Below are 12,987 nucleotides of genomic sequence, written 5' to 3'. Positions count from 1 at the left end.
GACGACCATCGAAAGGTGTCGAAAGGGCGCGCGCGACGCATCGAAAAATGTCGAAAGGGCGCGTCGAGCCGCGGGGGCGATCGTTGGCGCGGCCGCGCGCGCGATGGCGCGGCGCGCCCGTGGACGCGCGCGCGCGCGCGCGTGCGTCGCGCTCGCGCTCGCGCTCGCGCTCGCGCTCGCGCGCCCGGTCGAGGGAGGACGGGCGAGGACGGCGAGGACGACGACGCGCGGGGTGGTGGTCGTCGCGCGCGCGCTGACGACGTTGGTGACGACGACGACGACGCGCGCGAGCGCGCGTGAACGATGGAACGACGACGACGACGACGAGGGCGACGATGGGTTCGATGGGTTGTTCGACGACGACGTGTTCGCGAACGATGCGGATGACGGGGAAAGGGACGACGACGGGATGACAACGGTCGAGACTGGGACTTCGATGGAGACGGCTTTGCGCGGTGACGTGGCGGCGGAGGCGGACGAGGACGTGGATGAGGGATCGGCGATGGTATTCAGTGAGGCGTTGAGCGATGACGGGGGTGAAGAGACGTCGAAGGGGTCGGTGCTCGCGGATTTGGTCGCGTTGGGGGGGACGGAGGCGCGCGCGCTCATGCGCGACTTGTTCGTCGAGGCGAGTAAGTTCGGATTGGACGTCGATGGAGAAGACGAGGATGATGTGGATGATGATGGCGGTAGTTCGAGTGGTGAGGGGGTCGAAGACGTAAGTACGGACGCAATGGCACCGATGGTTGAAGACGAGGACGCGTTAACCGAGCTGCGAGCGTTAGAATATGACGAGAACGAGGACGATAGTGAGGACGAGCGAGCGATTGAACAGAGGAAAAAGCTGTTGATAGAACTAGGAGTAGATATTGAGGCCGTACCGGCGCCCACGGCGGTCGAACCAGAGGCCGTGAAGACCGAGCCCGAGCCTGTGAAGGTTGAGCCGATGGCTACCGCGCCCTCGGCGGCGCTGTCAAAACCGCCCGACGTTCGCCTGGAAGAGGCTCTGAAGGCGATTCCCAACGTTCTCACGGCACCCAAAACCCGGCGCACGCTGCTATCTGTGATAGACGCCAGCAACGTACGTTGGCTCACATGGGACGACATGCCGGAGGGACTTCGGCGAAAGGTGTCTGGAAGTGTGCCGATGGAACCATCTCCGAACGGTCGCGTCGTCAGGGTTGGCGGCTACTGGAGGGCGGCAGGGATGAATAACATGCAGCGACGGAAGAGTAAGTCGAGGAACGGGTTCCCTCTGCGCAAGTACGAGGTCGAGGAAGAAGTTCAGGAGTGCAACAAGCGATACGTCGTCTCCGCAGTGGAGTGCTTTGGCGAAAACTCGCGTCAAGCCGTCATCACCGTCGACGGTTCGCACTCCTTCCTCCCCGGAGATTACATCACGTTCGATCGCGTCGGGGCGGCGAATCCCGAGCACTCTTTGGAGATCAATCGTCAGCACCGCGTATACGGGTTGCCCGCGGATCTAAATGTGGACGCATCAAGACTCAGTTGGACCGACGTCTGGTCCTCGTCTCCGCTCGTCGGGAACCACCAGAGCGCGTTCGCGGTCACGTTCAACACCCCGGGAGTGGCGTGCGATGCGATTCCGATCGCCAGCTCCATCGTGCGAAGCTCTGCGAACACGCGTTTGCCCTTCTGTTAACGTCAATGCGATATTTTACAACCATGCCGCGTTTACAGTTCTCTCGCTCCAGCCCGTGACGCCGCGGCACGAATAGACCTCTACACAAATCCTCGTCCAAGCTCGACGTACGACGAACCCGTAACCTTGACCTCACCGCTATCCTGCAACGCTCTGAGCTTTGGCCGAAACGCCTTGTACGCCGCCGTCGACTTGTGCGCCCCCGCGTAATCCTCCTTCGATCTGTACCGCTCGTGTATCGAGTATTTCAACCCATCCACGTCGCTCTGGGAGATCTCGTAGTGCCACAGCGTTTTCTCCCGCGTTCGACACCAATCCGCGCACTCGCTCCACGCATCCACCAGCGTCTTCGCCGCGTTTTCATTCGTAAACTCCAGCTCGACGTGCAACACGAACGCGCCCGGCGCGTTCCTCGTCCGCCTCGTCCCGCCCGCGCGCCCGCGCGCGAGGTGCGCGAGCGCCAGCGCCAGCGCGACGAACCATCCGAGTCGACCCATCGTCGGCGCGCTCGGCGCGCGCGACATGCCGCGCCGAGCGTCGCGCGATGCGGGACCAACGCGCGATGCACTTTTTCGGATAAGTCGCCAGTCGCACGCGCGTCGTCGTCGTCGTCGTCGTCGTCGTCGTCGTCGCGTCTGGACGTCCCGCGGTGGACGATAGAACCGTCGCGCGTCTTTCGCTCGCGTACGCGCGCGCTCGCGGCGATAGACGACGGCGCGTCGACGCGAAACGAAGGATGGGCGCGGATCTCGATCGCTCGGCGGCGGCGCCGGTCGCGGCGTCCCCGTCGGCGACGCGCGACGGTGGAATCATGACGCAGCTGTACACCGTGATCGATGGCTCGCGTTCGGTCGCCGCCGGGGGTGGGGCTGGGATCATCGCGCGCACGGCGAGCGCGCCGCTCGATAGAATCAAACTCTTGTTCCAGGTGCAAGCGATGGCGTCGAGCGGGACGAGCGCCACGGCGTACACCGGGGTCGGACAGGCGTTTTATAAGATTTACACCGAGGAAGGGATCTTGAGCTTTTGGAAGGGGAACGGTGTGAATGTGATTCGTGTGGCGCCGTACGCGGCGGCGCAGTTGGCGTCGAACGATTATTACAAGGCGCTCCTGGCGGACGAGGACGGGAGGCTCGGGGTGCCGCAGCGGCTGGCGGCTGGCGCGTTGGCGGGGATGACGGGGACGGCGTTGACGCATCCGTTGGATACCGTTCGTTTGAGATTAGCGCTACCGAATCATGAGTATAAAGGGATGATGGACTGCTTTGGTAAGGTTTACAGAACGGAGGGCGTGCGCGCGCTGTACAAGGGGCTCGGGCCGACACTCGCGGGCATCGCGCCGTACGCTGCCACCAACTTTGCCTCGTATGACATGGCGAAGAAAATGTACTACGGCGAGAATGGCAAGGAGGATAGAATGTCTAATCTTCTCGTTGGTGCCGCCTCGGGTACGTTTTCCGCCACGGTGTGTTACCCGCTGGACACGATTCGCCGTCGCATGCAGATGAAAGGCAAGACGTACGACGGGATGCTCGACGCGTTGACGCAGATCGCCAAGAATGAGGGTGTGCGTGGTTTCTTCCGAGGCTGGGTCGCGAACTCCCTCAAGGTTGTCCCGCAGAACTCTATTCGTTTCGTTTCGTATGAAATCCTTAAGGATCTGTTGAACGTTCCGGAAAAAAAGGCAAAGTAGACGGAGTGGCATATTTAATTGATTCTTTCACACTAGATTTCGCCATTAGGGCGGCTATCATTTATGCATTCTCATCGTCAAATCATCGCCAATCTGGCACCGGTTCGATTCTAGGAACGCCTAGGCGCGCGATTTCGTATGTGTCGTTCAACCTCGCACGGTAATCGACTGTCCACGTCTCCGCTCCATACCGGTATGGGTTGAAAGCCATGATCGTCTCGCTTCGCATGAGCTTATACTCGTTCGTTTTCTCGAGCTCGACGTCATATGAGCGCATACGATCGATCGTTGGTAAGAGCCTATCTTCATGCACCTTGGCGTGCTCTAGATCCCACTCGTCGTGAAGTGAGCACAAGTGGTTGGGGCAAACAAATACGGCGCGGCAGAGCGCACAGCAGAAAAGAGTATGCGACGTCGAACAGCATCCAGCGACGTGACACCTCTTCACTGAGGGGAATGTATGGTTGGTCGATAGATTTTTCTCCTTCCGAAACTTCTTCGACAAGCGCTTGGCTCGACGTCTCCAAATGCTCAACTCGAACAACCTGTCGCCGACGGCGCCAAGCGGATACGCCTGGATGAATTCAAATCCCTTCGCGAGCCGACGCAAGAAGCGCGATCCCGCGGTTGAGCCTTGCCATTCACCGATAAGTGCAATGTTCGTACCAGTAAAGTTGCGAACGCACTCGATCGCTAGATCTCCATCTCGAGGCAAGCAGTTGATTAGCAATCCAAAGTTTTTGAACTCCGCACACACATCTGGTACATCGTCATGAATAGCTACGAACGGTTCCGATGTCGACGGCATCGGTGTAAACGTCGTTTTATCATCACGTTGCCTCGTCACGTTGACGGCTTGAGCGGGTATTTTACATGTCGTCAGAACTGACGTCCAATAACCCGTACCTCCGCTGCTGATCTCAATCCAACCTTCTGGTGAAGCTTCGTAGAGCGCGTACATCGCCTGATAACTCGGTACGGCCGGAGAGTATAGGCGCGCCACGGAATCATAGCACGTATCCATCCACTTTCGAATCAAACTCGGGAGCGGCGATCGAGTTCCTACTCCGCTGTGCCCCTGGAAGCCCATGCGCTGGTGATGCGAAGCCGCAACTCGCAAGGAGTAATCACGCATGAGACGGTTAAATCGTGCGTCGATCTCGTCATCTGGACCATCTCTGGACATGATGTACGCACCCTCGACGTGTTGCATCATCACGATGTGTAATGAAGGGTTAGGATCGGCCGCTACGAGAGGCAAAAGCTTCTGAGCACTGGAAGCGGTGGCATAACGTTCGACGAGCATTGTGTAATGAAAGGAGACGTCATCTGGGAACCGTTCCTCGCCAATGTGCGGTACAACCAAGGTCTGCAGCGCCGACTTCATTTTTTTCGCGAACGGTAATCCGTACGCCGAGGTCACGTTGGTAAGGTACTCGTGGAAGCTGGGACCGTCCTTGCACAAATTGCACGTGACAAAAAAGTGCGCCGCGGCAGCGGCGACGATGTCAATCTCGGCCGCCATCGCCAAAGCAACCGAACATGAAATTTCGCGTAATTTTGGTTTCATCCGGCATTTCGCCGCGACTTCTCGGTCGCTCGACATTTCTGAATACTTGCGCTTCCCATCCATGACGCCGTCGTCGTCAGTATCCGCGGAGGCCGTAGAGCCTACTGACAGCCTTCGAGAGGCTAAAACCGGCTTGGCGCCTGTCGCCACGGGATCTACGTGTTGATTAGCCGGCTCGTGCGCCTCCCAGCTCTCGTTCCGTACCTCACACGAGTGAGTAATGTCTCGGTCGTCCTTATCGGCGTACGGTACGGCGAACATCTCCTCGTAAAAAGCTGCATTCTTTTGCCACTCGTAATCAACATCCCACGGACACGTCACCATTCCGTCGTAAAACTCCCCTCGAATCCGTCCACTCGGGTCGCACAGCCGCTCCATCATCACATCGAACGCGTGCAAGAGTTTCTTGAGCGATTCACACGCGTCGTTCCCGAGCGCACTCTTCTTAGAGTTCCGAAGCCTACGCTTAAGCTCTCTGCTCTTACGATACATTTCCCGAAAGCACTCAAACGCCCACCGCTTGTGCCTGTACACTGTTGCGCACACCCTAAGCGCCACCATCGCGCTCACCATGCACTTTAAATGCTCTGCGATATGGTCTCTTAGGCTCGTCCGCGGCGGCGTCGCTTTCCCCGGCCTCGGCTGCTCCGCCGGCGCAAAGTCCTTTGAAACGAGCAACCCGCACGCGCGAAGCGTCCGTCGCGCCTCCGCCGTCATCGCCTCCGAAGCGAACGAGACATCGCTCGACATGAACGGCGCGCTCTTACCCTCGATCAAGTTATCGTTCCCGGGCGTCACCATCGTGAGCGAGCCGTACGTCGTCGTGCGCGTCGCATCGCCGACGAAGCGCCATCCTCGGGCGACGAAGGGCGCAAAAAACGTCGCGGGCGTCGACGCGATCGACGTCCCGTGCGCATCGCGGCTCAGCGCACACGGCACCGGGTCATTAATACCTCCAAGGGCGCCGATCGTGGACGTCGGACGCTCCATCGGGCCGACGTGCGCGGACGGATGGGGAGCGCGGTAGTTCAAATTTGAACATGTAGTCGATTTTCGCGGGAAATTCCGTGTCAGAGCCTTGCACTCGCGAGGCGGATCGAGGGAGCGTCGTTCGAGGGGCCTTGCGCGCGGGCGATTCGATTCGAACACTAAGGACTACCGATAAACTACGAAAATTGAGCTAATCTACGACGGTGAAGCGATCGGAGGCGGTCGTACCGAGAATGGAGTGGCGTCGACGAGCTACTCCGTTCGCGAGGACACCAGTACGACGTCTCGCATCGAGTTCTCGACGAATCCAAACCCCGAGATGGGCCAGATTCGAACAAAAGCTCGACCTCGCAACATGGTCTCTGGAACCGGTCCGTAATCGCGACTGTCGGTGCTATTTCGGGCGTTATCACCCTGTAACCACACGCTTCCCAGCGGCACGCGCACGCGCCGCGTCGTCATTCTGAAATTCCTCCCCCTCGACACCGGAACGTCGATCACGTCTCCACCCAGCCCCACCGCGCGCTTAAACACCAACTGCTCGGGATTCGTCGGCGACGTCGCGAGCACGACGTCCCCGCGTCGCGTGGGCCGTCCCGCGAGCGCGCTCGCTCGCTCCACCACCACCACGTCCCCGATCGGGTTAAACGTCGGCATCATGCTCGGCCCGACGCACAGCGTGAGATCCGCCACGTACGTCTTCACCGCGGTGACGACCACGGCGACGCGAGCGATCTGCGTCCGCGCGCGCGCGCATCAGTCAGTCTCTCGCGCGAAACGGTCGCTCGCGCGAAACGGTCGCTCGCGTCAACGCCACCCGCGCGCTCGACGCACCGACGTCGCGCTCGATCGCGCCTCGTCGCGAAACCGTCTCCAGAACGCGCGCATGCGCGCGCGCCCTCGCCCGCGCGCGCGCGCGTCCGACGTCAACGCGCGGGACGCGTCGACGCGTCGGCGTCGGTGTGTTTACACGCACGCCGAGCGTGACGGGCTGTGATCCGATGAAGACCCCATCAAAGTGGTGGCGTCACGCTCGTCTCGACCACGTCGTTATCCACGTCATCGATCGCGCGGTCGACGGCGCACCGCGGCGCGGCGCGGACGCGCGAAGGAGCGAGCGAGCGAGAAGACGCGCGCGCGCGCCATGCGCGCTATTTCGGCGATGCACGCGTCGTCGACGCGACGTCACGGGCGCGCGGCGTGTGCGGGCCCGAGCGTGGGGAAGTGTTCGAGCGACGCGCGTGTGGGCGCGGACGCGCGCGCGCGGCGACGGGAGGCGATCGAGAGACGCGTCTCGGTCGTCGCGCGCGTCGTGGACCCGCACGAGGCGATGCGAGCGATCGGGGACGTTGCCGTGGGCGTGGGGTTACCGTGCACGGTGCAAAACTGCGGCGACCAGATTTATCGGAGCACGCTGGACGCCGAGCTTCGTAGGGAGATCGCGCCGTTGGTGACGCCGATCGGGGGATCGATTTTGGCCGCGTTGACGCTGTACGGGACGTCCACGCCGGGGGTGATCCCGGGTTTCATCGATTTCTTCGCGTTGCGGCCGCTGAAGGATACGTTACGCAAGCGGTTCTCGTTGGACGACTTCAAGCTCGGAAAGAAGCTCGGTGAGGGTGGTTTTGGGATCGTTTACGAGGCGACGTACAAGGATGGAGAGAAATACGTGCTCAAGCGAGCGACAGATTACGGCGAGGCGGAGATTTGGATGAACGAGCGTCTGCAGATTGCCTGCCCAGGGGCGTGCGCGGCTTTCGTCTCCGCTTTCGAGGGACCGCCGGTGAAGAAGGGCGAGGAACCCTCGCTCTGGCTCGCTTGGAAGTTTGAAGGGAAAAAAACGTTGTTTCAGCTCATGCAGGAAAAGAGCTTCCCGTACAACATCGAGCCGTACATATTTAAAGACGGCGTCGCGCCCGGAGGGTTACCGGAGGGCCCAAAGCGCAAAGCCGTCATCATCGCGAAGATAATGGATCAAATCCTCTTAGCGCTCTCTCGATTACACGGCACGGGCATCGTTCACCGAGATGTGAAGCCTGAGAACATTCTTTTCGACGAAAAGGTGGGCGTGTTCCGTTTCATCGATCTGGGTGCCGCCGCGGATTTGCGTTCGGGGGTCAACTATTCTCCGAAGGACTTCATCTTCGATCCACGGTTCAAGGCACCGGAAGAGTACATCATGAGTAAGCAAACCCCCGAAGCGCCGCCGCTTCCCTTAGCGCTAGCGCTCTCCCCTGTACTGTGGCAGCTCAACCTTCCAGATCGATTTGACATGTATAGCATGGGGGTCGTGCTGTTGCAGATGGCCCTGCCAAACTTGAGAAAAGATGACGACATCATCAAGTTTCGCGAGCAACTAGACGCGAAAGATGACGATATTGTCGAGTGGAGAAATAGCCTTCCGGACCGAGTTAAGCAAAGGTCCGAGGTGATGGAGGGCTTTCAGATCCTTGACTTGAACGATCGTGCCGGTTGGCGTCTGGTTAAGGCGCTCATGTCGACGAGCGAGCGACGCCCGTCAGCGATCGGCGCGCGTTTTAGCCCGTTTGTGCGAGGCAAGAGTACACTTCTCGTCGTGGCTGAGAAATTATTTCCTCTCCCAGATGAGGACGCAGAGGAGACGGATAATAAATTGGGCAGGTGGTTGCTTTTCCGTGTCGCTCGAAGTGGCACGAGAGCCGACGGCGGATTCACCGAAGCACAGCTCAGAGATTTCGAGGAAGATGGTGATCCGGAAGATTTAGAGACGGCGCGCAAGAACCTTGGCATGGTGGCCACGGAGACCTTGGCGAGTTACGGCGTGGACAAGCTTGAGCGCACCATCAGCGAGCAACCCGGACGCAAAGGGCCGCTCCCGCCGCCCGCGCGTGTAGATCTCACCGATGTCGGCTCCAAACTCTCGGATGGATTCAATAGTTTTTTCAAGCGCGGCGAGGCAGTAGAGGTGGATATTTACGAGGAAGTGCAGATGGACGAACCGTCGGCGGAATCTGGCTTCAACGTTCGCAACTTTGGCTCAAAGTTTTCCGAAAGGATCGACAGCATGTTCGGCGAGCGCGAGCAGTAATTTACCACAATTCTTCATAGGACATTGATCGGTCGCCGTCGCGCTTCGAATCCCGCTTCTACCGCGCTCGAGCGACCGCATCTTCCGCGGTAGCCGCCGCCTCGACCGCAGTGTGCGTCAGGCTGCTCGTTCTACATGCCTCCCAAGAAACCCCCACCACCCCCGCCCGACGCCAAATCGTACCCCCGAGACGTCACAAACAAAGAGCTCGGTGCGGCGTACGATTACTTAGATAAGGGCGACGGCGAGCGCGCTTTAAAGGCGCTCGACCGCGCGCTAAAAAAGTACCCTCACTGGCAGCTCGCCCAAGCGCTTCGCGCGATCGCGCTGTGGCGATCGGAGGGTTTGAACGCGCGCGATGAAGTCTTAAAGATCGCTCGGGACGTTCGCGACGATGGCGTCGTGGACGAGGACGTCTTGCGAGTGGTCACCATGGCGTTCGACGAGCTCGGCGCGACGGATGACATGGTTGAGCTCACGGAGAGCGTGTTGAGGAGTAATCCGACGCGATTGGAGTCTTTTAACACTCTGTACGTGTTACACGGGAAAGCGTGGGCGTTTGCGAAGCAGCAGAGCGCGGTGATGCGGCGGTACAAGGTGACGGGGGATTCGAAGGATTTAATGCGAGCCGTGGCGGCAATGCTGGCGCAGCGCGACGAGGCGGAGGCTGCGCCGAGGCACCGCGCGAGCGAGAGCACGTCTACGGGGATGGGACCCGATGGTTTGTTGAAGTTGGCGCATGGCATGATGAGTAAGATCCACGCGAAGGGTGAGTTGAAGGATCGAGACTCGTTCGTGATGTACGCGAGCGCGCTCGCGGGGCTTGGACGATGCGAAGAGGCGTACGAGTTTACGCTCTCTGAGCTCGCGGTTTTGTGCGTGCCGATGTCAATCGATCGCGAGCGCATGCGTGCCATGTATGCGTTGAAGGCGGGGAAGCACGTGGAGGCTCGAAAGCACCACGAGAACGTACTCGAGCTCGCACCGGACGATTGGGCGTCCATGAACGCGATATTAGATTTGTGCCGAGACAGCTCAGAGTTGGCTAAGATGTGCGAGGAGATAGGAAAGATGAAAGTCACCACCTCGGGATTCGAGGGTGACGATCGAGCATCATACTTTCCGACGATTCGAAAGAAGGGGCAGCCCATCGATGAAGCCTCGGCTTCGGCCTTCGTGGACGGCATCGTTGCGAACGCCGAGGCCAAGGGAGGCGCGCGAGCCATCGGACGCGGAGCTTACATCTTGAGAGCTGAGCTCTTGTGTAGACTCGTGGACGCTGAACGAACCGAGGCACGAGAGATGGCGCTCGCAGACGAGGTCGCGAACTATCACGACCGATTTAGTAGCTGGAATAGCTGCGCGCAGGACATGAGGCGATATGCACAAGCGCTCGCGCACTGCTCGAGTGGCGCTCGCGACAAGCTCATTTCGACGCTCATAGACCGTAGTTCGGTCGAAGTTCCGGCGCTCGCCGAAGATGACGAAGATTCCAAGAAGCGAGCGCTCGACGTACTGCGTAAGAAGACGTCGGCGTTGTTGATTTGCGCCGACTTGAACGCGTTCTGCCCCAGGTGGCATGGCGGTAAGACCTCGTCGCTGCCAACGGCTGACATGCACGTGGCTAAGGGCTTCATGAAGGAATATTTTGACCACAGAAAGATCGTGTCGAACGTCGACGCGCGGGAGCAAACGCCTGTGGACGCGTATCCGTATTTGGCGTCTCTTTGCCTCGTCAACGAGGCAGCTTTGAAGAAGGGATCGGACGACGAAGCCGCGGTAAAGGCGCTTCTCGCCGCAGCCGCCGTTCTGGAGATTGGTCTGCAGAAATCGCCACACCACTCTACGCTCAGTTTTTCTCTCGCTGCGATCTACACGATTCTTGGCGCCGCCGAAAAGGCGCTCGAAGTTCTCGGCAAGGTGGACATGAAGCACGTGCAGATGGCCACGCTTTTGCACCACGCGCTGCCCGCGTGCGCGGCGGGTGGGCACACGAAGTCGCTTCAAGTCTTCGAGCGACTCGACTATTTACGATGGGAAATCGATGAACACATCGCGGAGATGGCGGTTCAGGCTGGCATGAATGCCAAGTTTACAAAAATTCTCGAGTTTGCGGAGTTCCATCGCACGCTCGCGCGAGCGCACTCCATTCAATCCGGCGAGGCGCTCGTGTCCTGGAACCTAATCACAAACAGAATGCATCGATGCGTACGACGCGCGGAAGAGTTTGACGCGCAATATGACGCCATCGTCCAAGCTCTCGAGGGATACGCGATGAACACCGGAAGCTTGGTCGACGTGTCGCCGGACCGCGCGGGATGGAACGAAGACGACGCCAAGTTTGACGCGGCGACGTACGTAGACGATTTCAAAACGAACCCGCCGTGGATGGCCCCGTGTGCCGAAGACCCAGCGTTCACGGGAGAAATTTGGTGGACAAACTCGATCGAGACGAGTCATGGATCGGACGAGGACGCGTACTCGTGGTACTACCGCGGCGCGCGAGCCACTCGGCGCCGCCGTTCGCTGTTGCTCAACGCTCTCTGTGCGAGGCACCGCCACAAAGATGACCCCACGGTAGCGGCCGGGGAGATCGAGAGATGCAAATCGCTGTTGAATCAGCTCAAAAGCGCCGCCGGCGCCGCGTCGAGCGAGCGAGACGGCTCCCAGGCGGCGCTGGCGCGAGACGTCGAGTTTGCCCTCGTCGATTTGGCGATACACGTCGACGACGCCAGTCGAGCGGCTTTGCGAAGAGCGTGCGATACATTTTGCGAGCGATCGCTCGAGATGTTGCGCGCGGGAGACATCACGCGCGCGCTCGCCCGAGGATCCTTCGCGGTCGCGTATCACGCGCGTTCGTACGCGCTCGCGACGCGTCTCGCGAACGTCCTCTCCGGCGTCGACCCGTACGCAGCCGACGACACCACCGAGCGTCTCGACGCTTTCGAGCGCGCGACCGCGGCGTTCATCGACGGCGAGTCACTCGAGAGCAAGTTTACCGCGCTCGGAAACGATACCGTCGCGTGGTACGGCTCCGACGACGAAGAGTTGAACGACGCCGTCGCGCGCGTCGCCGCGTCGTGCGCCGCCTCGTTCCGCGTCGCCCTCGTCGGGACAGCCCGTGATGGCTAACGATTCTCCCCGTCATCTCTACAAAGCATTTCAACGAACGCGTTCTACCCCCGTCCGCCTCCCCTACCGCCCTCGCGCGCCGCGTCGTCGCCCGCCTCCGCCTCTGCCTTCGCCGCCTCCGCCTCCGCCTCCGCCTTCGCCTTCGCCGCCTCCGCCTCCGCGTCCACAATCTTCACCTCCTCCGCGTCGTACTCCCCCATCAACCGCTCCCGCGCGCGAAACACCTTACTCTGCAAATAAAACGTCCCACTCCGCGCGTTCCGTTCGAACAACGCGTCGAAGCGTTCGCGCACGCGCGCGTACGACGCCGACGCGTCCACGCCCAGAATCTCCCGCGCCTCCACCGCATCCATCGCCCGTCGCCCGAACACCGCGCGCGCCGTCACCCCTTCCCCGGCCTCACGCGCGACCCCGGTGCGCTGGGCGTTCACGAGCGCTTGTCGATACGCCCGCGCCGCCGCGCGCGCGAACGCACCGACGCCGGCGACGAGGAGATTCGCCACGATCTTCGACGCCATCGCCCTCGACCGGCGCCGAGCAATGCGGTCGTCGTCGCGGTCGCCTCGGCGACGCGCGCGGGCGTCGGGGATTTTAAAAGACACACCACGCCCTCGAGTCTCATCACGACCGATCGCGGACCAATCGACCGCGTCGCCGTCGCGTCGACGCGCGCGGTGTGGGTAAATACCCGTGGTTTCATTCAAAAGCCCCGCGCGCGGTGTGCGTAAATACATACCCGTGGTGTCATTCAAAAGCCCCGCGCGCGCATCGACCGAGCACGACGAGTCACGACCGGTCGTTACCCCGACACCCCGACGCGCCCCCCCCCCTCGGGGTATTTTTGTCCCCGAGTACCCCCCCCCCCTTGAATT

At 60.6% G+C, this 12,987-nt stretch overlaps 8 protein-coding genes across 8 annotated transcripts; 4 read left to right on the top strand and 4 right to left on the bottom strand.

Annotated features, from left to right (window-relative positions):
• Positions 1-103: 103 nt before the first annotated feature.
• On the top strand, positions 104-1,663 carry OT_ostta10g01660 (unnamed product; the record flags this gene model as incomplete). The annotated part of the gene is made up of 1 exon (XM_003081550.2): positions 104-1,663. The coding sequence occupies one exon, from the start codon at positions 104-106 to the stop codon at positions 1,661-1,663; it is 1,560 nt and encodes a 519-aa protein (XP_003081598.2).
• Positions 1,664-1,743: 80 nt separating this feature from the next.
• On the bottom strand, positions 1,744-2,187 carry OT_ostta10g01650 (Antibiotic biosynthesis monooxygenase; the record flags this gene model as incomplete). The annotated part of the gene is made up of 1 exon (XM_022983157.1): positions 1,744-2,187. One exon carries the CDS (start codon positions 2,185-2,187, stop codon positions 1,744-1,746), a length of 444 nt encoding a protein of 147 aa, XP_022839792.1.
• Positions 2,188-2,399: 212 nt separating this feature from the next.
• OT_ostta10g01640 (Mitochondrial substrate/solute carrier) lies at positions 2,400-3,356 on the top strand (the record flags this gene model as incomplete). The annotated part of the gene is made up of 1 exon (XM_003081549.2): positions 2,400-3,356. The coding sequence occupies one exon, from the start codon at positions 2,400-2,402 to the stop codon at positions 3,354-3,356; it is 957 nt and encodes a 318-aa protein (XP_003081597.2).
• Positions 3,357-3,438: 82 nt separating this feature from the next.
• OT_ostta10g01630 (unnamed product) lies at positions 3,439-5,916 on the bottom strand (the record flags this gene model as incomplete). Its single annotated transcript, XM_003081548.1, has 1 exon — positions 3,439-5,916. The coding sequence occupies one exon, from the start codon at positions 5,914-5,916 to the stop codon at positions 3,439-3,441; it is 2,478 nt and encodes an 825-aa protein (XP_003081596.1).
• A 252-nt stretch (positions 5,917-6,168) lies between these two features.
• On the bottom strand, positions 6,169-6,804 carry OT_ostta10g01620 (Peptidase S26A, signal peptidase I, lysine active site; the record flags this gene model as incomplete). The annotated part of the gene is made up of 2 exons (XM_022983156.1): positions 6,169-6,651; positions 6,751-6,804. 2 exons carry the CDS (start codon positions 6,802-6,804, stop codon positions 6,169-6,171), a joined length of 537 nt encoding a protein of 178 aa, XP_022839791.1.
• A 256-nt stretch (positions 6,805-7,060) lies between these two features.
• On the top strand, positions 7,061-8,983 carry OT_ostta10g01610 (Serine/threonine-protein kinase, active site; the record flags this gene model as incomplete). Its single annotated transcript, XM_003081546.2, has 1 exon — positions 7,061-8,983. One exon carries the CDS (start codon positions 7,061-7,063, stop codon positions 8,981-8,983), a length of 1,923 nt encoding a protein of 640 aa, XP_003081594.2.
• Positions 8,984-9,118: 135 nt separating this feature from the next.
• On the top strand, positions 9,119-12,115 carry OT_ostta10g01600 (Tetratricopeptide-like helical; the record flags this gene model as incomplete). Its single annotated transcript, XM_022983154.1, has 1 exon — positions 9,119-12,115. One exon carries the CDS (start codon positions 9,119-9,121, stop codon positions 12,113-12,115), a length of 2,997 nt encoding a protein of 998 aa, XP_022839790.1.
• A 44-nt stretch (positions 12,116-12,159) lies between these two features.
• Positions 12,160-12,633, bottom strand: OT_ostta10g01590 (Mitochondrial import inner membrane translocase subunit Tim16; the record flags this gene model as incomplete). Its single annotated transcript, XM_003081544.1, has 1 exon — positions 12,160-12,633. One exon carries the CDS (start codon positions 12,631-12,633, stop codon positions 12,160-12,162), a length of 474 nt encoding a protein of 157 aa, XP_003081592.1.
• Between the last annotated feature and the right edge of the window lie 354 nt (positions 12,634-12,987).

This window comes from Ostreococcus tauri, assembly GCF_000214015.3.
Source record: "Ostreococcus tauri WGS project CAID00000000 data, contig chromosome 10, whole genome shotgun sequence".
In the NCBI taxonomy this organism is placed as follows: Eukaryota; Viridiplantae; Chlorophyta; class Mamiellophyceae; order Mamiellales; family Bathycoccaceae; genus Ostreococcus; species Ostreococcus tauri.
The sequence above is the reverse complement of the archived record's forward strand: the minus strand, read 5'-3'. Positions and strand labels throughout refer to the sequence as shown.